General features: G+C 41.9%; 1 protein-coding gene across 1 annotated transcript in view; it reads right to left on the bottom strand.

Annotated features, from left to right (window-relative positions):
- The window catches only part of LOC126248382 (uncharacterized), a 549,077-nt gene that overhangs the window by 196,452 nt on the left and 328,406 nt on the right, over positions 1 to 24,219 (bottom strand). Inside the window, exons 19-20 of the mRNA XM_049949323.1 lie at positions 17,829 to 17,918; positions 10,590 to 10,676 (exon numbers count right to left, since the gene is read on the bottom strand). Coding sequence (XP_049805280.1) covers positions 10,590 to 10,676; positions 17,829 to 17,918 — 177 coding nt within the window. The remainder of the gene's footprint in view (positions 1 to 10,589; positions 10,677 to 17,828; positions 17,919 to 24,219) is intronic.

Raw genomic sequence — 24,219 nt, 5'->3', positions numbered from 1 at the left:
GAAATTTTGAGTAAAAATTTGGAGCAGGCCTCGGACTCCACACCCGTATAATGTGGCAAAGATATGATGTCTTCACGTCGTGTCATATGCTTTCCATAAATCAAAAAAGACTGCAACCAGGTATGGCGCCTGGAAAAGACTGTCCGGATGGCAGACTCAAGGGACAGAAGATCATCAGTGGTAGAGCAACCCTGGCGGAAGCCACCCTGACATGTAGCCAGTAGACCATGGGACTACAGGACCCAACACAACCGCCAACACACCATATGTTCCAGTAGCTTACAAAGAAAGTTGGTGAAACTGATGGGCCGGTAGCTATCCACATCAAGCAGGTTTTTACCGGGTTTGAGCACCGGAATGATGGTGCTCTCTCACCATTGCAATGGAAGACGCCATCACACCAGATCTGGTTGAAGATAACAAGGAGATTTCGCTTGCAGTCAGATGAGAGATGTTTAATCATCTGACAGTGGATCCGATCTGGCCCAGGAGCTGTGTCGGGGCAATGTGAAAGGAGGGCACTGAGGAGCTCCCACTCTGTAAATGGGGCATTATAGGATTCACTGTGGCGTGTAGTGAACGAGAGGACTTTCCCTTTCAACCGCCGTTTGAGAATGTGAAAGGCTGGGGGTAATTCTCCGATGCTGAGGTTCGAGCATAGTGCTCAGCAAAGTGCTTGGTAATTGCATTTGCATCAGTAGATAACGCACCATTTATGTTAACATCGGGAACACCTGTTGGGGTCTGGTACCTGAAAACATGTTTGATCTTTGCCTAGGCTTGGGAAAGTGACATATGGCACCCAATGGTCAAGACGTATCTCTCCCAACACTACTGCTTCCATCGTTTGATAAGTTGGCGAATGCGTGCACGGAGGAGCTGTTTAAAGGATATCAAGTGCTCCAGGGAAGGGTGCTGCTTATGCCACTGTAGAGCTGGTCGACACTCCTTAAATGCCAGAATGAGATTTTCACTCTGCAGCGGAGTGTGCGCTGATATTCATATCAGCGCACACTCCGCTGCAGAGTGAAAATCTCATTCTGCAAACATCCCCCAGGCTGTGGCTAAGCCATGTCTCCTCAATATCCCTTCTTTCAGGAGTGCTAGTTCTGCATGGTTCGCAGGAGAGCTTCTGTAAAGTTTGGAAGGTAGGAGACGAGATACTGGCAGAAGTAAAGCTGTGAGGACCGGGCGTGAGTCTTGCTTCGGTAGCTCAGATGGTAGAGCACTTGCCCGCGAAAGGCAAAGGTCCTGAGTTCGAGTCTCGGTCGGGCACACAGTTTTAATCTGCCAGAAAGTTTCACTCCTTAAATGCTCCAGCAACTTACGGCAACCACCATGGGACTGCCTTTCGCCAGGGGCACCCTAAAGAGCAAGGGATCACATTTTCTGCTGCAGAAATGATTTTTGTAGTCACATGCTCAACCATCACATCAATGTTACCGTGTGGGGGAGATTGAACGGTGACAGCAGAGGTGAAAGTTTCCCAGTCTGCCTTGCTTACAGCCCATCTTGGTAGACGTCCGGGGAAATGGCGCCGGGACAGTGACAGGAAGATGGGGAAGTGGTCACTACCACACAGGTTATCATGTACTCTCCAGTGCGGGTGCTAAAGACTACACCTTTGAGCTCCCATAACACTGTAGAGCTGGTCGACACTCCTTAAATGCTTCAGCAACTTACGGCAACTACCATGGTCCATCCATCCTACTCTCCAGTGGATAGATGGGAAAGTCCTGGGCTGCAAATTGATAAATCAATGGTCGAGTAACTACCATGAGCCACACTGAAATGTGTGCCAGCCCCAGTATTTAAGAGGCAGAGGTCAAACTGAGACAGGAAAGTTTCGACATCTCTGCCTTGGCCAGTAAGCACGCTGACACCCCACAAGGGGTTATAGGCATTAAAATCTCCCAAAAGTAGGAAAGGTTTAGGGAGTTGATCAATCATGCAGCGAATACATTCAGGGATACTGCACTACCTGGAGGAAGATATACATTTCAGACAGGAAGCGTCATCCTTATTCTGACAGCCACAGATTCACTAAAGACTGAGTTTGGACACAAACGCAAACTCCACCTCATACTCGATTATAGTCGCTATGGTTCCTGTAATATCCCTTAAAGCCATGGAGGGCGGGGGTCCGCATTGCCGGGAACCAGATTTTCTGGAGGGAAATGGAGAATGCAGGTGTATAGCTTAACAGTTGGCGTAGCTCAGACAGGTGGTGGAAAAAACCACCACAATTCCACTGGAGGACAACATCATCGTGAGACTGGGAAGGCATGAACATTCAATGAGGCACTTTACATCTCAGGGTCACCTGCTACCACCGACTTATTGCCTGAGCAGTCTATATCCATTGTGGGTGAGTGTCTGGTGAGATCTATGACCTCAGCGGATGCCAGAACCTCCACTTCATCCTCAGACGCAGAGCTTGTAGGTAGCGGTGGTGTGGGTGCCACCACAATTCCCTTGGGCTTGGTGATCTTTTGGATCTCTCTCGCTGTTCCTTGGGTTTCCCTGGCTGGGAGGACTTCACTCTCTGGGACAGAAGACAAGCATGAAGCCCTAGGGCCAGCTGCTTTTGGGCTCTTCAACCACTGGTGGGTGTCATCTTTCCCACTAGAAGAAACATGGGAAGGGAGTGACCATATGGACCCCATCCTAGCGAGATGAGCAGAAGAAGTTGTACGCTTCTCCGGCTTAGAAGTGGGGATGGATGTCACCAATGGTGATTGGGGGGGGGGGGGGGGGGGGGTGTTGCTCCTGAAGTAGGTGGTGCTGGAGCAACAGGGAGGGAAGTGCCCCCACCATCAAGGGGGCAGGTGTAGTCTTCTGGCTCTGAGAGGTGACTGGGGCTGGCGGAGCTGATGGGACTAGAACTGTTGTAGCGGTGGCGTCTTGTACTCCATAATTTTCCTTTCTTTCTGGAGAATACTGCAGTCTGGCAAGCAAGGTGAATGGTGCTCTCTGTAGTTGACACAGGTGGGAGGCGGGGCACATGGAGTATTGGGATGTGATGAGCGTCCACAATCTCGACATGTGATGCTGAGGGTACAGCGGGAAGACATATGGCTGAACTTCCAGCATTTGAAGCACTGTATTGGGGGAGGGATATAGGGCTTTACATCACAGCGCTAGGCCATCACCTCGACCTTCTTGGGTAATGTATCACCCTTGAAGGCCAAGATGAAGGCACTGGTGGCAACCTGATTATTCCTCGGACCCCAGTGGACATGCTGAATGAAATGAACACCTCGCCGCTCTAAATCGGCACGGAGCTCATCGTCAGATTGCAAAAGAAGGTCCCTGTGAAATATGATACCATGGACCATATTTAAGCTCTTATGGGGCATGATGGTTACAAAAACATCCCACAGCTTGTCACAAGCGATTAACGCCCGTGACTGGGCAAAGGATGCTGTTTTGATCAAGACTGAGCCAGATCTCAATTTGGACAATCCCTCCACCTCCCCAAACTTGCCCTGTAAGTGCTCAACAAAAAATTGAGGCTTCATCATCATGAAAGATTCCCCATCAGCTCCCAAACATACAAGCTACCGGGGCGAACAAGAGCTGCTGCCATCCTAAGTCTGACGTTCCTCCCATGGTGTGGCCAGGGAGGGGCACGATTTGGGGTCGTACTTCTGTGTGTTGAATTGAGCCCGTGAATGCTTAGAAACTGCTGGTGTTTGACCACCAGCAAGAGATGATGTACTACGCTTCATCGTATGCCATCCATCCTGAGGCCACCCACTCCAACCAGGGGCTCTCTCCACGGGCACCACCCAGCCACAGCAAAGGCCACCTTGCAGGATGGCCATTACCGGGAGTCCTGATTGCCCAATGGGGATGGGCATCTACCCCTTGGCATATGTCGGGAGTTAACGGCGCAGGCATCAGTAGAGCAATCCCTGTGTGGTCAGGTGGCTACAACAAACAGGGTACATGGCAGCCCCACTACAATGGACTGGTTACTTTGCTGGATACCAGGTGCAAACAAGTCCATTACCACCGTCAGTGCAAAAAACAATACTGCACAGTGGATGGAGGGTGACCAAGCCTGACAGCTGGAAATTGAGCAGAAGTGCAGATCAACACCAATGCAGGATGTGAAAGGTCACAGCGCACGATGGACACAATGCACCATGTAAGGTGGCCTTCCCCTATTGGCTCGCTCTCCGGGAAAATTTTGAAACATGGACGTCAAACCCCACAGGGGACCATAACACGAAGTCCAAAACATGAGACACTCCTTTTAGTCCCCTCTTACGACAGGCAGTAATACCTTGGGCCTATTCTAACGCCAGAACTCGCAGGGGGGGGGGGGGGGGAGTTGGGGAAGTTGCCTGCCTGCCGTATTAGATTCAAACATTTGAGGAGAGTTTCCTTTGATGCCGCTGACAAATGTTGAAGCATGTAGTACCCAATTTGGTCATGACCGGGTACAGTGTCATGAATCTTAGTCAGTGGCGATTTGACTCTCAGATGGAGAAATGGGAGTTGTAGGCCTCAGAACTGTTGTACTTGAAGTCCAACTTTTCACTCTCTACAGTGACGAAATACCTGATCCTGGCTTGCATTGGCAGTAGTTCATGCAAAATGTTTGGCCAATGTCTGGGTGTTGTTTGGAGGCACTCATGTTTCAGCACTGCTGCTATCGGTAAACAACTGCATTTACGGGAAATCCTCCAATGGCTTCCCATACTTCTATAGATGAAGTGGAATGATTGAGAGAGTCCAGGAATGCTTCCCATGACCTTTCTTTACTCTCCCTAATGATGTGTTGAGCCTTGGCCCTCGTGACTCGAAAGGTCCTAAGGTTTCTGCTTTCGGTCGGCATTTAAAATGTCGAAGAGCTGCGTGCCTTTCCCAGATCACAGAATGGCACTCATCTGTCCACCAAGCTACTGATTGCCTCTTCCGGATCATGGAATGGCACTCATCTGTCCACCAAGCTACCGGTTTCCTCCTAAGATTACCTGAGGACTGTGAGATGGAGAGCCAGCGGTTTTAATTTACCCCTATCTTTGCACCAGGGACGTGAAGCACTTTAAGAGAGAGGGGGAGTGGGGGGGGCTGACTGGATCCAAGGCATCCAACTCCATGATATCCTCCTAATCAGTCAGACGGGAAAAGATGATGTCTGACAGCACTTGGGACAGTTTTTGACTCAAAAATCGTGAGCCTTTCCCTGCACCCTGTCCCTTTGAGAGCACTGAGAGGCACACTGTTTTCTTGTGTCTTCTGGGTGCTTGATGTCGAACTGTTGTTGGTCTTTCCTGGTGCAGCTACCTGGATTTCTTTGTCCTTACTCTTTTTTCCCTTGACATGTACATGTGCAAGTACAGGTGCCTGTGGTGGATACAGGCACACTACGCGTTGTCTGTGTCGAAGTGTGCGCCTTGGGAATAGGTTTCTGCATCATTGTAGAATATGAAGTGACAAAGATAGGGGGTTTTGTTGCTTTATATTGTTTTTTGGCTTCAGCATAGGGGATCCACTTGGTCACTTTTATCTCGTGTATTTTGCATTCTTCAGCAAAAACAGGGCAGTCTCAGCTCAAGACTGGGTGGTTCCCAGAGCAGTTGATGCAGATCGCCCGAGACAGGCAGTCAGTCAGTCCCAGCATCATGAGTGGCTTTTCCGCAGTTCCCGCATGTCATTTCACCTCCACAACTCATGGCTGTATGGCTGAAATGCTGGCATTAATAGCACAGCATACGGTTTGGAATGTAAGGCTGAACATTAAGTTGAAGGAACACTGTCACAAGATGTTCAGGCAGTGTCGGAGAATTGAATGTGATAACAAAAGTGGCAGTCTTTTCAGTAGCTGCATTATTCATGCGTATTTTATTGCCCCACATCGACCACTCCCTGGGATGCCCATTCTTGCTTCAGTTCTGCTATGTCCATGTCCATGATATCTCAAGCATGCAAAAACGCCCTTACTGGAGTTGATAGAGGTATGCATCTCAACAGTGAAATCATAGTAATCCAGTTTCTGCGATTTCTTAAGAAGGTCTGCCTGCTTTGACCTGTTAGTTTTGACCAACAATGAGCCATTATGCAATTGTTTTACAGATTTTAATGTTCCTGCAAGGCCTTCCAAACCCTTATGGATATAAAAGGGGGCAGTTTCTCAAATGTTCCCCCCTTCCTCTTTATCACCAAAAACACATTATTATTCATGACTCCATGAGCCCTGTTACTGCAGTCCAAAGTATTCTTATTATCAGGAGGACTAGCCCCTCTCATTCTTTTGGATGAATGGGTGTGAATACTCCCAGGCAGTACACCCTTCCCGCTGGGAGGAGAAGAAGATGATTTTGAGGGTTCCATCTCTCAGTAGTAATAATAGTAGTAGTAGTAGTACTGACAAGTATTACTTAATTATTAGATATAATATCTAAAGCATCATTTTTAAAATAATGCAAATTATTTGGCTCTTTTTCTGATTAACTAAGTAGTGAAAATTATTGCCGTTATATTAAATTAAAACTGGGATACAAATTAAGCTAATATATAACCAGTAATAGCATTTTGGTGACTATATCAGATATTCTGATTGATACAGACCCGCCCAAGACATCCACTTTTTTTACCCACTCAGCAAGTAAACATGTAGTATCACTTAACTTCTAATGCTCATTTTTAGGTGTTGGCAATAAATACACCAAGGAGTCAAGGCAATATGACCACCCACTTAATAGTGCATTGATCAACCTCTGAATGCAATTCAGCAGTGATTCTGCATGCCTTAGATTCAACAAGTACTTGATAGGTTTCTAGAGGTTTATGGCACCAGATGCCTACACACAGGTCACACACATCCAGTGATTTATGGGTGCTTGATTTGTGGGTGTAGAGCTGGTGCCTGATAGCATCCCAGCTGGGTCTCATCGGCTTCAGATATGCCGAATTTGACGGCCAAGATATCAATGTGAGGTCACTATCATGCTCCTCAAACCATTGCAGCACGGTTTTGGCCTTTTGACATGAACAGTTATCCTGCTGGAAGATGCCATAGCTGTTGAGGAAGACGTCAAGCATAAAGAGTCCCAGGTGGTCCTTAATAACGTTCACGTAGTCCACAACTGTGCCTTTGATTACTACCACAAGTCCCATGGGAACCCAGAGCGACCATTCGCCAGGATGACAGCATATCTGGACATGACCATCAAACTGGTTCAACAATAAATGGTATTCATCTGACCAGGCAACATAATTTCATTGATCCATGGTCCAATTTCAATGATCCAGTGCCCATTGTAATCATACCTGACAATGTTGTTGGGTCAACAGGGTTGGCTGGTTGGGGCAGGGGCCAAACTGCTGGGTCAGCAGTCCCAGCCAACATGGGAACATCTAGGGGTCCTCTGCTGCAGAACACCATCTTCCACACTTTTTGCTCAACAGTGTGCTCCAAAACACTTGTCCCTGTGACAGCAATGTACTCTGCCATCAGATCTGCCACAGATCACCCCCTACCCTGCTTTAGAGAGAGGGCAAGCTCCCAATCCCTACATTGATGAGGTATAGATGTCCAAATTCTTGTCATCTGTCATGGTTACAGCATTCTTCAACCACTTTCCACAGATGCTCAGGACAGTAGCATACAAACAGCCATCCAGTTTTGGCATTTCCAAGATCCTCAATCCCGGGCACTGGGCCACAACAACCTGGCTTTTTCCAAAGTCACTTAAGTCAGCGAATTTCCGTATTTGTGTCACTATTGTCACTAGAATGATTCCCCATTCGTCTTAGCTCCACTCACATACTTCTCTTATCACATCACATGCCCTCAGCGCCACCAGGCAGCATACAACCTTGCGGTTGGCAGTGGTCATAATGTTTTGCCTCATCAGTATATTTAGCTTATATTCTTCATCACCAGTTAATGATTTACTGTATGTATGTCACTGAGGCCCAGTTTGTTTCTTTTTTAATCTGAGATAACATTTCATCAGTTAAATGAAATAAAATGAGAGGCTCATTCAGTCTTTTTTTTATATGATAGAAAAAGGTCAGAGTAATAATACTCCACAACCAGACAGGTAGAATATTTTTTTTTTCCCCTCATTACACAGATGACTTCCTAGCTGTGCGGCTGTTGTCATTGTGGTTAGTGTTTTTTCAAGTATGTTGACACTGTTACAAAATGATTAAATTCAAAAGAGTAACAGTGAAATTTAACTATACCTATACACAATTTATCTCAATACACTGTACACTTACATTCATGATCATATCATGTTATGCATGTTCCAACTGTATAACCAAAATTGATATTTGACACACAGTACATACATCATGAAGACTATTCCATTTCCATTATCCTTACTAGTGCAAATATATAATTAAATGATTACAAACACCCTAGCTAGATTCAGATCTAATTTTTTATATTGAAGCAGAAAAGCACATAAATAGCTTCAAATCACCTGAGGATGTGTTCCATTAGAACACTGTACTATTCTGTGATACTTCAGAGTGAGCCTAGTTCAGTTCTCGAGTAGAAGAAACAGTTCTCAAACACCAAGCACAAAACAGCAGCTTGAAAAAATGCCATGTAGAAGGTGAGAGGTAGCGTTTAAGCAGCACTGCTAAAAACTCTTCAGATATCTTCAGTAGCACTATGATATTCTGTTGCTGAATATGCATATCTGGTGTGATAGAGATCCACTTTCAAGTGAATGCTGCTGTTAAAGAAACCTGCCACATCATCATAGGCTGCTTATGACTAACACAGAAACTGTACAGCCTTGCCAGCATTTGACAAGGAATAGCTGCAATGCTTAATATATAGATCCCACCCTCTGTAAGCACCAGCCCTCTTTTTTGCATAGAACAGAGGGTAACCTATAGGATTCCTAAAAAAAACTGCAATCAGTAGTTGTGAGCTGCCCAAATTATCTGCAGAAGCAAGACTTTCTGGTGGAGTCAATGATGCATGTATTAAAATAATAATAAACAACACTAATCTAGTCCCACATAGTCATCGAAGCCAGATTCAAGAAATTAGCAGAACACGCAAAGTGCATACTCTATAAAGCAGCTGACGAAACAACTTAGCATATCTTGAGCTGCTGCAAATCCCTCAGAATGATTACCAGCAGACACACACTGCTGGGGCACAAGTGATTCACTGGAACTTATAGCAGAGTTATCATCTGCTGGTGGCAAGAAACTTAACCACGCCCACGCCGAAAAAGTTGTCAAAAATAAACATACCAGATTACCTCTGAACTTGTCACTTCAGACAGATTGAATGCTGGAACACAATACACCAGACATCACAATTGGATAGAAAAACAAAGTTTGGATCATTGACATTGACATCCTAAATGACAGCAGAATCAATCAGAAACAACTTGAAAAACTTCCAGATATGAGGATTTGAAAATTGAGTTTCAGTGATTCTGACATAAACCAGTGAAAGTGGTCCCAGTGGTTCTTGGCACACTGGTAATAGTCCCAAATGATCTAAGGGTGTACTTGAAAACCATTAATATCAATAAAATATCTACCTACAAACTACGAAATACCACTTTACAGAGATTTGCACAAATTATTTGTAGATCCATCATGTACTCCTAGATGTTTGGAAAGAGTCCCACTAGTGGTCAAATATGATGTCTAGCACAGTGATCTCATTTTTCGTGTTTACAGCTGTAAAAATAGCAGCAGTAGCAGAAGTAGTAGTAGTACTAGTAGTAGGCAGTACTAGTACTAGTAGCAGCAGCAGCAGGAGCAGTATATAGGAATCTCACTGCATAGATGATAAGCTACATTCCCTACAATTTTGGAGGGTTATTACCAGATTGACAATACAATATATGAAAAATGAATAATGACGCTATATTTTCCACTATCAAGTGGATGTTTGCATAGTCTACATCATCACACAATATGTATATAGCTTTGTTAATATTTGCAGTCATTATTCCTCAGTCACCGTATCAGTTATGTTTAACATGTAGATAATAACATATCCGGCTCTTGCAAATGAATGTTTATTTTGTTCCTAACCAAACATATTTCACCTATTCCTACTCAGCATCATCAGTAGCTTACATTTTTCTGTACTTTCTGGTGTACACTGATTCTTCTGCAGGTACTAAATGCACAAAGCACATACAGAAGGAACAACGAATACATAAAAGGAGCAGAAAAATGAAAACTACTGATGACACCTCGTATGAACAGGTGAAACATGTTTGCCCCAAAACAAAACAAACATTTATTTGCAAAAGGATGGACTTTTCCTTGTCTACATGAATAATATAATGTTTATAGCTTGTTGTTCACATGTTTCTCTTTTGTTTTGTGGTTTTTGGGACTTGCCTCGCAATTTCATGCTGATGTATTTCAGTATATTCATACTACATAATGAAATAATTTGGAAAATAAAGAAGTTTTTGGTATAACTAATGAAAAAAAACATACCTGTTCATTTTATTGCTTCATTCTTAAAAATTGTTGTTAAGTGCAAATGATACTGCACATTATACACATAACTGAATAACACAGAACATCAAGTAAGCCAACATTCAAGATGTAAACATCAAACCTTATATACCTACCGAACTGTCTGTAATTGCTTTCAAATAGCCTGCACTCTTTTGCTTATCATCAGTGGTGTGGGATGCAGCCAAGACACACATAGGACACTGAAACATACAATTTCAAATAATGGTTCAGAAATTTATCCCATCAATTTATAAGTACCAAGCTAACTTTCTGAAAACTTTGCTGAATTGTCACTTACATCAATTAACTTTTAATTTAAACCATTATCTACAACAGTGTATCAAACACAATGCATAGCAAATCTGGTTATAGCCAAACTTGAAGCACCATACTAATACTTAACATTTTTTGTATCAAACAAATATTCACACAAAAATTAGATCTAAGAAAAGTAAATCATCAGACAAATACGAGGTAGCAGCAGGAGAGTAGTTTGCTACGCAAAGCAATGAAATAAAGTACACACAAATCATTCCATGTGTGTGTGACTTTTTATTGTAGAAGTGGAAGACTGATCATGATTGATCAAGTGACGTAAACAAAGGAAGGCAAAGAATAATAGTAACTGAGAAGACATGGTTGCAGGATACAGACCTACAGTTTACAATGTGTGAAGCGAAGAAGAAGAAGAAGAAGAAGAAGAAGAAGAAGAAAATGTGAGCCTCTTCAGTGTAACACATAAGAATGTGGGGTCAACGGAGGCATCCGATCCCAACCGTCAGCTTTGACCCGTGATGTAAGGGTGTTGTGTTGTGTTGTGTTGTATGACGTCATGATGGCGTAGAGTTTAGTTTATGAGTGTGTTGTGTTTGTAGATGTTGTCTTGTTGTGGTTGGTGGTGTCCTCTGGTGGTTATTGGGTTCATTTGGTTGTCGGTGTTTGAAGTGTGCATTTATCGGTCACGACTGTTACAGAAGAGTGGAAATTAGATTCAGTGAGTTAAGAATTAAGTTTTTGTTGTGTTTATGTTATTGCGGTGTCACCTGATGTTATTGGTTTGCTGTTTGTCGCGCACTAAGTAGTTTAATTCAATTTGTGGCTTCTTTTGTTAGGTATGGATATCACTTCTAAGTTTAATAGTGTGTGTCTGCGGGGTGAAACGGGGGACGACATGTTGTCTGTCATTAAGTTTCTGCAAATTTTTGGGCTTGTGATGGAGATAGTGAAATGCAATGTATACAAGCAGAACATGCGAGCTGGGGGTTAGTGTGTAGCACCGGAACTTTTTTATGCTAAGTAGTCTTTCTTTTTTCTTTTTTGCCCCCCATGTTATGATGTTCGGTGGGGTTTTTATGTGTTGCTGGGTCGGTGTTATTTACTGCATGTGTTGGTGGCTGATTTATGTATCTTTTTTCTTGGTATTGTCAGTTGTATTTCAGCTGCATAGGTCATAGGAAGTGACCAATTGCAATATGTCGTCGTAGCTATGTGTGTTTTGGTATTTTGAGTTGCTGTTGACCTATATAGGTCAAGGGAAGTGTCCGATTCCAATGTCTTGTCGTAACTGTGTTTGTTTTGGTATTATGAATTGCTGTTGACCTATTTAGGTCAAAGGAAGTGCCCGATTACAATGTGTCATTGTAGCTATGTGTGTTTTGGTATCGTGAGCTGCTGTTGATCTATATAGGTCAAGGCAAGTGTCCGATTCCAATTTTTGTTGTTTTAGGTGTTGGTTTTGTGGTATCGATAGTTACGGAGTGATTATAATTTTTGTAGTAGTTGGTTCTTATTTTGTGGTATCGACAATTGCGGTTAAGCTATGTAGGTGAAGAGAAGTGACCGATTCCTATCGATGTTGCTAGTGTAGCAGAACTTGGGAATTTTGTGGTGTTTTTAAGTCGTCGTTTCCTGTGGTTTGGGATTGTGGTGTGTGTCTGTATGTGTTTACATTTAGTTTGTCCCCACCCAAAAACCTCCAATTTCCTGAGCTGGTCCCATTAGTTTGATTATATTTTTGGAGAGAGATGTGTATGTGTGTTGGTTTTACATGTATTTTATGTGTTTGTTGTCGTTTATGTAATGACACCATATTGGAAATGTTGAGAATGGTCGTTTACGCCATATTGGTGACGTCATGGGTCAAAGCAGAAAGGGTAGAATCGGATGATTCTGTATTCCCAGAAAGTGAATGTGCCAGATCAGTGTCTAAAATTGGTATCTATATGAGGACACATTTCTGCCCGCTGAATGTAAGAGGCAACAGCAGCAACAGGTGGGGAGATATGCAGGTCTATGCACATTCTTTTTGTGTGTGTGTGTGTGTGTGTGTGTGTGTGTCGGGTGGGAGGGGCGGGGGGGGGGGGGGGGTGTTATTAGCTCTCTGCAGCAGCTAGCAACTTTCTTTTTCTATATGCCTCTATTATGGTAGTTGTAACCTATCTTCGTCTGATATTTATAATCCACTGTGAATTTTCCACTGAATTACTGAGTAAAAATTAATATTTGCCTCGATTATTACAGTAATTCAACTGAATGAAAGGATTCATACATACTACAGAATTTGGACAGCTATCAAACTTCAAATCTTAAACATGTTGAAGTAAGACAGAACCATCTGTAAGGTACAGAAACATGAAACTCTTATACTCCTACATAAAACATTCTGTAATCATTTCTATTTACTATATTTTTTAAACAAACTGTTCAGAAAGTTCTGAAAGTAATGGTAATTGACATAATAACCGACAATTCCAATAATTACAAAACATGACAACAGGAATAACGTATAGACCACCACAGAAAAAAATACTTCTGTAATGAAGATATGTGCTCAGAATTGTATAGAAAGTGTTTTTTATATGAGGAAGTTAGTAATTACTGGACACAGGTTTGTATTATATCGTGCACAAATGACTGTCACTGATAAAATAAACACCAATTTTAACTTCTAGCTTGACACTCTTAAGTATTTCAGAAAACTGATATTAAAGTTTTCTCTGTTGCACATGCCCTAATTACTATAGCCAGTTTGGTGAGCTTGTCCAATGGACACATCACACTCAGAAAATATAAATTCACATTCAAGTCTATTTTTGATTTTGGAAAACTTTATTATCAATGTAAAATAAATATATATTTTACAAATAGCCAACATTTCCAGAATATAAATGGCTTTATTCATTTGGTGTGGAAGTACTGGCTATGCAGCTTGCATCATTCATTTGATGATGACAATAATAATAACAATAATGATAATAATAATGGCAATAATAATAATAATAATAATAATAATAATAATAATGACAATAATAATAATAATAATAATCGACAGAAGAATGAAAGGAACAAGAATAAAGTAGTACTGGGAAGGCAAAAAATGAAAAGAATATGATCTTACAAATCAGCTACATTGTCCCAATCTGGCCAAATTCTCACAACAACAACAAGAATAACAATAATACTGACAACAATAATTTCATGCAGTTCAATGTCCTAGTGCAAATCTTTCAACTTGATGCCACTTCAGCGACTCGCATGTCCGTAACCTAACATAGTAATTCCCTGGGGAATGTGGAATTTGAAACATGTGTTGCTCCTGATGAATCTTCCACCATTGAGACGTGAAGGATAAGCTAAAGGCAGACTGAAATATTTCCATGGTCCCATTACCTCCCAGTTTTCAGTTGCACTTTGCAACTAGACCAATCAACCTGACAATTATTTGCTGCACTGAGCAGATTTTCAGGCAAAATTAAGGGGTATACCTGAATCTATAAATTAATCATGACATCTTCCACCACTCAGCCACCTCGCTAACTCATCAATCGGATCTGGGCAATACAGACAACAGCTGTGTCGTGTTTCTGTAAAACTACTGACTTCTGAGATGAAATCTATGTTTTCAGTGCATTTGAGTACAACTCCATCCAAGCTTGTGACCTAGAACTGCTGTCTCCTCTTGTTTGACAGTGTAACAGTACCATTAGTAAGGTATAAAATAAATCCATGTAAAAACAAAAAGCAAATCTTGACTTAAAAGTAAGAGAGGAGAAATGAGTCAAGGAGTGATGTATTTTACTAGTAAAAACAGTACGAAGCAAATAATCCATGTGGTAAATGAAAGACTTGGGGTTGAACGTTCTCTCACTCAACTATTATTTCGGTGTTAAAATAACTGCATCTCCAGAACTCTTATACAAATGATTTTCTTTATTTCCAGGAATTAATAAGTGTGCAGATTATAAAAGCATAAATGTGGTATATCACAAAAGATTACAAAACAAATGAAAGGGCATCATTCTCCTCATAATGCAACTTCCAAAGCATATACGAGATGTGGAGGGGTAACTGTCACTGAAAATAGATGCAGTCTATCTGTCGCTACTCCAGTGCCATCTGGTGGTTGATCACAACATCTCTACTGTTTACATCAGACTCTCAGTCTTCATCCAGCTACTATATATACATGAGAATGTATAGTTGGTCCAACATGCATGTCATTTTATGTAACGTTTTCTTTATACCTGACATGCCAATATACCATGGTTTCCATGTTCTTGAAATGTCTTTTTATGATGCAACGTGGTATAATGTGCACATGGTCGAGATTCATTGAAATGTATGGCATAAGGTATGTTATATTATACATCCTTGTTACGTAAGAATGTATCAGACCCCGTTATATATGAACCTATTGTCCTTACAATTTTGAGCTATGCTTTACATGTCCAAGCCAATGGCCTTGCTGCAGTGGTAACACTAGTTCCTGTCAGATAACCGAAGTTAAAAACTGTTTGGCTAGGCTATCACTTGGATGGGTGAACATCTGGTCTGCCAAGTGCTGTTGGCAAGTGGGGTACTGTCAGCCCTTGTCAGGCAAACTGAGGAGCTACTTGATTGAGAAGTAGTAACTTCAGTCTCGTAAACTGACATATGGCTGGGAGAGCGGTGTGCTGACCACATGCCTCTCCATATCCTCATACAGTGATGCCTGTGGGCTGAGGATGACATGGCAGCTGATCAGTACCACTGGGCCTTCATAACTTGTTTGGGTGGAGTTTAGGTGGTGTTTTCCGCCTCCCACACCTACAGATGGAAACTTAGTTTGCTGAAACCTGCACTCTAAATAAATGCTGTAAAATAGTGACCTTGGCTGTGTGAAGCTCTTTACTTCTATTTTCATATTAAGCTAGATCACCCCCACAATTGAAGAATAAAATACTTGTCATTTACTAAAAGACAAATAATCTCAGTTAAGGTATTAAAAAGGAACCTCTATATTACCAAAAGCATTTCAGGCTATTTTTACTCTTCTATTTCCTTTGCTCTCCATTTAGCTTCTGTCTTTAATTGCCATAAATACAATGACCACCTTGATATATGACTTCACTGCTCATTTGTACAAGTTTATTTTTGATACATTAATTAAACATTATTTTCAAAACTGCTCTTTTAAGTTATCCCATTTGCTGTTGAAGTAGCCCACACTATAAGCAAAGAGTATATCACCAAGTAAACAAACGTGGTTGAGGTATCTACCATTAAACTGTTTTCTTTCTCCATTTTCATAATTTAGGAATCTGAAGACTACTTCTAGGGGTGTTATGAATAGTTTTGGTGATACTGAATCTCCATGACTGACTCCAATTACAATTCTGAATTCCCCTCTACTGTAATGAAACTTTCACATATATATCCTCAAGTATACTAACACTGTTTGCATTAGTGCCTTCTTGTTCATCCAGGTACATTAGTAGAGATTAGTACAGAATTTAAGTCAAAAATTTTCTCAGAATCTATTAATCCCATGCAAAGTGGTAATTAATACTGATTACATCTATAGCTCCATCCCTGACTTGCTAACCAACCACTGTGCTACATCCACATTTTAAACTGGCTTGTTCTTTTGCCTGATTGAAGTATAGTGTTTTTTATATGTGGCTGGATATATACTTGGTGAATACCGTGTACGTTATGGAAAGGAAATTGATAGGACTTTTATGTATTTTATGTCTTCTTTCTTGTGAGGCAGAACAATTACAGAATTTTTTCAGGTTTTATGGAAATCCGGCTTTTCCAGGCATTCAGTAAATTGTTTTGTAGGTTTCTTTTGTATGCTTTTCCTTGGGAATTATTGATTTCTACCAAACCACCACCATTTGTTGGTTCCTTTCTTCATACCTCAAATGGCTTTATACATATCATTTGGAATCACTTTCAAAATAGTACTGTTTCAATTATTAACTACTTGTGTTTGGGGTTCATCTCTTGAACTATACAAACATTTTAAGAAGTCCTGGACTGCTTATACAAATGGTTTTCTGTTGTTAGTTTCTGTGCCATCATAACTGATGGACTGTGTTGTCTACCAAACATAAGATTCTGTTTTACCTTCTTCATACTCATGGTTTTCAATTATTTCTCTCATTACATTTTCTGTGTGTAGATGCATTGTTCTACCTGATAATTTCTTTTTTTTTTTTTTTTCTTTTTTAGGTCTATCTGACCTGCATCATTTGCTGTTTCCTTAAGTACCTTTGTTTATTTAGTATACAGCCCTTTTGTCTATGTCTGTAAAATTTTCCTTTTGGAACATACTGAACCAGTTACTTAATGTAATATGATATGCCTCACTATTCTTAAATGATATCACATATTTTACACTTATGATTTTATGGCTCATGTGTTTCTTTCTTTCCAGCTTTTTTTCAAGTTTTACTCTTGGTCTTATCAGTCTATGATCATCTTAAAATTTTAGAGAGATTTAAAGCATTCATATTCTGTAAAATTTACTCGCTGTTTGATCAGATTTAGTCACTTTCATTTTTTAATTTAATTTAGCCTACGCCAAGACCATTTGCTATTGCTTTATGAAAGACAATTTTACGAACAATCATGTTGTTTCAACAAATGTGTTTCTCTCTCTCTCTCACACACACTATAAAATAAATAAATAAATAAAATAAAATAAAAACACCACCTCATACAGGCCTTCGGTTTCTGCATCAGAATGTGAGAACATTGGTGCAAGCTTGAATGATAAAATGAAATACCTTTTGTTTATTTTCAAAACAAGTTTTGTCATTATGTGCAAGATTTCTCCAATACTGTTAATTTTTTTAAGCACTAAGTTTCCTACCAGCTCTGTCCCTCTGTAATGGAAATATGTCCTGATTTTAATTCTATTTGGTCTTCATTTGTTTTAGCCACAATTACAACAGCCTACACAAGATCTCATCAACCCTGAATTCATTACACAATAAACGTTTCACAATGTAAGAAAACTTCAGTTTCAATAAAACACTAGATGCAGTACTGCTTCATTTCTGTATGTCACTACCAATAATACTTACAACATATTCAATGTTTGCTCCATCAGATTTTTCAGTGTCTAAAATATTGTTGTGTTTAGCAGCATTTGCGCCAGGTGGAATATTGGAGACCTGAAACAAACACAACATTGATAATCATATTACTACTTCTCAACAAATGTTATTATGATCACTCTTCTCCATGGAAATTGTTGATAAATTGCACCTCAATTTTCTAAATTCTTCAGAATTGTATGTATAGTGTGTACTGTGGCTGTGTGTCTCTGTTATGTTTATGTGAAGTCTTATCTCTCTCTCTCTCTCTCTCTCTCTCTCTCTCTCTCTCTCTCTTTCCCCTCCAGTGTCAGAATGGGCACTACTGCACTTGACTTTCACCCTCTGTACAGTCTGAATTGGCAAGAACCTGCACTTTCTTTGCTGAGGCTCCATGTTCTTCCTTAAATGACATTATTCTTATGCATTTTCCCTCTTCTATGACATTGAAGACAGCATAGTGAATGGCCTCTCAGGCATATGGCACTATTCTACGCCAAACTATTTATGGTCCATCTAGAGGAATCCTTCCTAGCCACCTAGAATGCCAAACCCCCAACTGGTTCAGGTTCATTGATGACAGTCTGAGGTGGAGATTTCAATTTACCAGATATAGCCTGGGACACTCAGATATTTAGGACGGGTGGTAGGGGCAGAGCATCGAGTGACATTATAATGATTGCACTATCCAAAAATTACCTCGAGCAATTAAACAGAGAACTGACTCGTGGAAATAACATCTTGGACCTACTGATAACAAACGGACCCGAACTTCTCAACTCTGTAAGCACAGAACAGGGAATCAGTGATCATAAGGTTGTTGCAGCATCCCTGAATATGGAAGTACATAGGAATATAAAAAAAGAGAGGAAGGTTTATCTGTTTAGCAGGAGTAACAGGAGGCAGATTTCAGACTACCTAACAGATCAAAACCAAAATTTCTGTTCCGACACTGACAATGTTGAGTGTTTATGGAAAAAGTTCAAGGCAATCGTTAAATTCTTTTTAGACAGGTAAGTGCCGGTGAAACTGTGAGGGACGGGAAAAACCCACTGTGGTTCAACAACAAAGTTAGGAAACTACTACGAAAGCAAAGAGAGCTTCACTGCAAATTTAAATGCAGCCAAAACGTCTCAGACAAACAGAAGCTAAACAATGTCAAAGTTAGCGCAAGGAGGGCTATGCATGAAGCGTTCAGTGATTTCAAAAGTAAAATTCTATGTACTGACTTGACAGCAAATCCTAGGAAGTTCTGGTCTTATGTTAAATCAGTAAGACACTCTGGGATGATAATGGCATTGAAACAGAGGATGACAGATGTAAAGCTGAAATACTAAACATCTTTTTCCAAAGCTGTTTCACAGAGGAAGACCGCACTGCAGTTCCTTCTCCAAATCCTCGCACAAACGAAAAAATGGCTGACATCGAAATAAGTGTCCAAGGAATAGAAAAGCAACTGAAATCATTCAACAGAGGAAAGTCCACTGGACCTGACGGGATACCAATTCGATTCTACACAGAGTACACAAAAGAACTTGCCCCCCTTCTAACAGCCGTGTACCGCAAGTCTCTAGAGGAACAGAAGGTTCCAAATGATTGGAAAAGAGCACAGGTAATTCCAGTTTTCAAAAAGGGTCGTCGAGCAGATGCACAAAACTATAGGCCTATATCTCTGACATCGATCTGTTGTAGAATTTTAGAACATGTTTTATTGCTTGCTTATCATGTCATTTCTGGAAACCCAGAATCTACTCTGTAGGAATCAACGTGGATTCCGGAAACAGCAATTGTGTGAGACCCAGCTCGCTTTATTTGTTCATGAGACCCAGAAAATATTAGATAAAGGCTCCCAGGTAGATGCCATTTTCCTTGACTTCTGGAAGGCGTTCACAGGTCCACACTGTCGCCTGATAAACAAAGTAAGGACCTACGGAATATCAGACCAGCTGTGTGGCTGGATTGAAGAGTTTTTAGCAAACAGAACACAGCATGTTGTTCTCAATGGAGAGACGTCTACAGACGTTAAAGCAACCTCTGGCGTGCCACAGTGGAGTGTTATGGGACCATTGCTTTTCACAATATATATAAATGACCCAGCAGATAGTGTCGGAAGTTCCATGCGGCTTTTCGCGGATGATGCTGTAGTACACATAGAAGTTGCAGCATTAGAAGGTTGCAGTGAAATGCAGGAAGATCTGCAGCAGATAGGCACTTGGTGCAGGGAGTGGCAACTGACCCTTAACATAGACAAATGTAATGTATTGCGAATACATAGAAAGAAGGATCCTTTATTGTATGATTATACGATAGCAGAACAAACACTGGTAGCAGTTACTTCTGTAAAATATCTGAGTGTATGCGTACGGAACGATTTGAAGTGTAATGATCATATAAAATTAATTGTTGGTAAGGTGGGTGCCAGGTTGAGATTCATTGGGAGAGTCCTTAGAAAATGTAGTCCATCAACAAATGAGGTGGCTTACAAAACACTCGTTCGACCTATACTTGAGTATTGCTCATCAGTGTGGGATCTGTACCAAGTCAGGTTGACAGAGGAGATAGAGAAGATCCAAAGAAGAGTGGTGCGTTTCATCACAGGGTTATTTGGTAAGCGTGATAGCGTTTCAGAGATGTTTAGCAAACTCAAGTGGCAGACTCTGCAAGAGAGGCGCTCTGCATCGCGGTGTAGCTTGCTGTCCAGGTTTCGAGAGGGTGCGTTTCTGGATGAGGTATCGAATATATTGCTTCCCCCTACTTATACCTCCTGAGGAGATCACAAATGTAAAATTAGAGAGATTCGAGCATGCATGGAGGCTTTCCGGCAGTCGTTCTTCCCGCGAACCATATGCGATTGGAACAGGAAAGGGAGGTAATGACAGTGGCACGTAAAGTGCCCTCCGCCACACACCGTTGGGTGGCTTGCGGAGAATAAATTAGATGTAGATCTGCAATGAGGGTGAGGACATCCTATCTACATTCCTCCGAAACCTCAACACCTTCCCCCATTTGCTTAATCTGGTCCTCCTGAACCCAATGAGTGTACTATTGACAGGAAAAGCTAGTGGTAATGCTGTTTTCTATTGTGAGTTCAGCTACCTTTCATTGGTGCCCTGAAATGAAAAATATCCTTCTCACTATTCTCATCATCCTCCCACAGTGGTATTTTGCCACCCACCCAACCTACGCAATCTCCTTACCTTGTCCATCCTGCTCTCAAACACTTGCCATGTGACTCATATCCTTGTAACAGATCTAGATGCAAGACCTGTTCCAAAGATTTCCTCCCATTAGCACATACTCTAGACCTGTCAGAGGTATCTGCTAGCTCATCAAAGGTGGGGCCACATATGAAAGTAGCCGTGTGATATACTAACTTGCCTGCTACCACTGTACGGCATTCTATGTGAGCACGCCCATTAACAAGCTGTCTGTTCATACAAACAGTCACTATGAAACTGTGGCCAACTGACAGCTGAACCACCTAGTTGTTGAGCTTGCCACCCAATACACAATGTGCTGGAGTTGAACTATTGCTACACAGCCTGTGCCATGTGGATTCTTCCCACCAATACCAGCTTTTCTGAAATGCACAAGTCTCCCTGCAACATACCATTCGTTCCTGTTAGCCCCCATGGCCTCAACTTGCACTAAAGCCTGTCTGTCAACTGCCTCTATTTCCCTCCCTGCTTCTACCCAAGCCTTAAACATGCCTTCCATTCCAATCTGCACAACTGCAAAATTCTTTCCCCTTCTCTACAACTCTCCTCTCCTCTCTTTGACACCCCCTCCCCAGCGCCCAGCACAAATACTGCACCCATCTAGTGATGATGATGATGATGATGATGATTTTGGCTGAGGAGCACTCAACATCATGGTCATCAGTGCCCTGACGAAAAGTCAGCATGCTAATCTCACGGGTATGGACGAAGGCTGTGCCCACATGTGGTGCAGTTTATAATGTATTAAAATCTGCCACCTTTCCCCACCAATTCAGGGATGAGCCCTGACAGTTCACAAAATTTCACCACCCTTGTAACTCTAGAATCGGTATCTGCAAGAATGGTGGACAGATCTACATCGAAACTGAGGACTGCCCTAATATCAGTATATAGGACACACATAGCCACAATATGCTGAACTGAAAACAGCACGCCACAAACTTCACAGAGTGGTAAATCCTCCTGCTGCAGGAGGAAGCTTTGCGTTAAAGGTCTATGCCCGATGCAGTCTGGTAAGCTGAACCTCCTTCCAATGGCGAGGCTGACAGGAAGTCTGCCAAGCCTTTGTGATCGATTTGAGCAACCATTCAGTCTCCCACTGACACAGGATGCATCTGTCAGAAAATGAGATGATGGCATGCAACGGGATGGGACATCACTGGACAGCATCATCCCAACATGCTTCCTTGGTGACTTTGTTGGCTATGTCGTTGCCCTGTATCCCAATGTGGGCAGGTACCCAGCAAAAGATCATCTCCTTGCCACAGTGTTTGAGTCGCTGTAAGGAGTCATGGATGAGCTGAATCAGTGGGTATACTGGATACATTTGGTGTGAAGTGCTTGCAATGTACTGAGATAGTTGGAACAGATAAGAAACCTTGTATGGTGATGTTTGTGAACCCTCTCCAGTGCCATCAGAATGCCATATAATTTCACATCACAATTTGTAAATTGTTCCAAAAGATGCATTTTAAAATTGCTATCAGGGAAAACAGCAGAACGACAGAGCATTCTCTTGCTGGGATCCATCTGCATACACAATGATAAAACTGTGGTACGTAATTAAAATGGATGAAAACAAAGTTCCAAAAATGCGATTGCGACTACAAGTTTTCTCGTACTGGGCCACACTTAAAATCACTTTGGGCCTCTGACGACGCCAAAGAGGCAATGCGTACCATTCCTGGCTGTGTATTTTGATGCCTGGGAGATCCAGATCTTTGAGACAGTCTGTATCATGTATCCCAAATGGCTTGGTCGCTTGGGGCCAATTCCTGAACAGCCGTTCAGAGGTGGGTTGAACCACTGAACTAAAAGTCAATGACTGAGGTGACGCTGAGAATTTCAGCACCTGTGAAGCCAAAAGCATATGTCACCAAATCCAGAGTGGTGGTTCACCAGCCTCTGCACACAGACTCAAAACTGGGCTGGTCCGAAAGGTTCCAGTCGATATCCGAATGCCCTCATGGTGGACAGCACCCTACACCTTGAGATAGGAAGGATGGGCCGATCTGTAGACCACGCTGCCATAATCTAAATGTGACCGAACAAATGCCCTATTAAATTGCAGGAGGCGGGACCTGTCAGCTCCCTATGTTTTTCTGCTAAGGCATTTCAAAATATTCGATGACTGGAAGCCCATTGTTCACAGGTCTTTCAGATGTGGGAGCCAAGTTAATTTCGAGTCAAATAATTAACCCAAAAAGTGCACAGTGTCTTGAAAATGTGTTATATTGTCCCCCACTGTGAGCACTGGTTGGTTAAAAATTCGCCTAGTACGATTAAAATTGACACATGTGGTCTTCTTGGGTGAGAATCGAAAACCATTCCCTGGCCCAGTTTACAGTCTCCTAATGATCAGCTGTAGCTGCCCCGTTGTCGTTACATGATCAGAGGAAGAGTAGAAGGTTGCAAAGCTATCCCCAAACAAAGAGCATTTGACAGGGCTCCTGACTGCGAAGGAAATGCCATTGATGAAGATGGCAAACAATGTGACACTGAGGACACGGCTCTGGGGGACACCATTCTCCTTAACATTGTAGTCAGACAAGGCATCGCCAATGCGATATCGAAAACACTCTGTCCTTGAGAAAGGATTGGATAAGAAGCAGCAGGTGTCCACATAGTCCCCGTTCATGAATTTGGCGAAGGATGTTGTACCTCCAAGTAGTGTCATATGCTTCATTTGAGGTCAAAAAACACACAAACCAAATGGTTTCAGCATAAGGAGAACTCCTGTATTGTCGCCTCCAGTAGAATTAAGTTATCAAGGGTGGAACGGTAGTGCCTGAAACTGTACTGAGAACGGCTCAGGTGACCTAAGGATTCGAGCAGGCAGACGAGGCAGCGATTGACCATGCATTCAAGAATCTTACCCATACAACTAGTAAGGACTACACCCTGGTGACTTTTAGGGGTGCTACGGTCCCTGCCTAGTTTCCAGAATGGAATTAATATTGCCTCCTTCCAAGTTGTAGGGTACTGTTAATCAAACCAGATTGGATTGAAACAAAAGAGGAGCTGTCCTTTCACTTCAGGGCACAGATGATGAAGCATGGCACAATGGATCTCATCAGGCCCTGGAGTAGTGTCCCTGGCTGTGCAGACAAAGCTGATTCCAGTTTCCACATGGAGAATGGAAGGTTGTAGATGTCCTCATT

Source organism: Schistocerca nitens, chromosome 3 (assembly GCF_023898315.1).
Source record: "Schistocerca nitens isolate TAMUIC-IGC-003100 chromosome 3, iqSchNite1.1, whole genome shotgun sequence".
In the NCBI taxonomy this organism is placed as follows: Eukaryota; Metazoa; Arthropoda; class Insecta; order Orthoptera; family Acrididae; genus Schistocerca; species Schistocerca nitens.
This window is presented reverse-complemented; position numbering and strand designations above follow the sequence as displayed.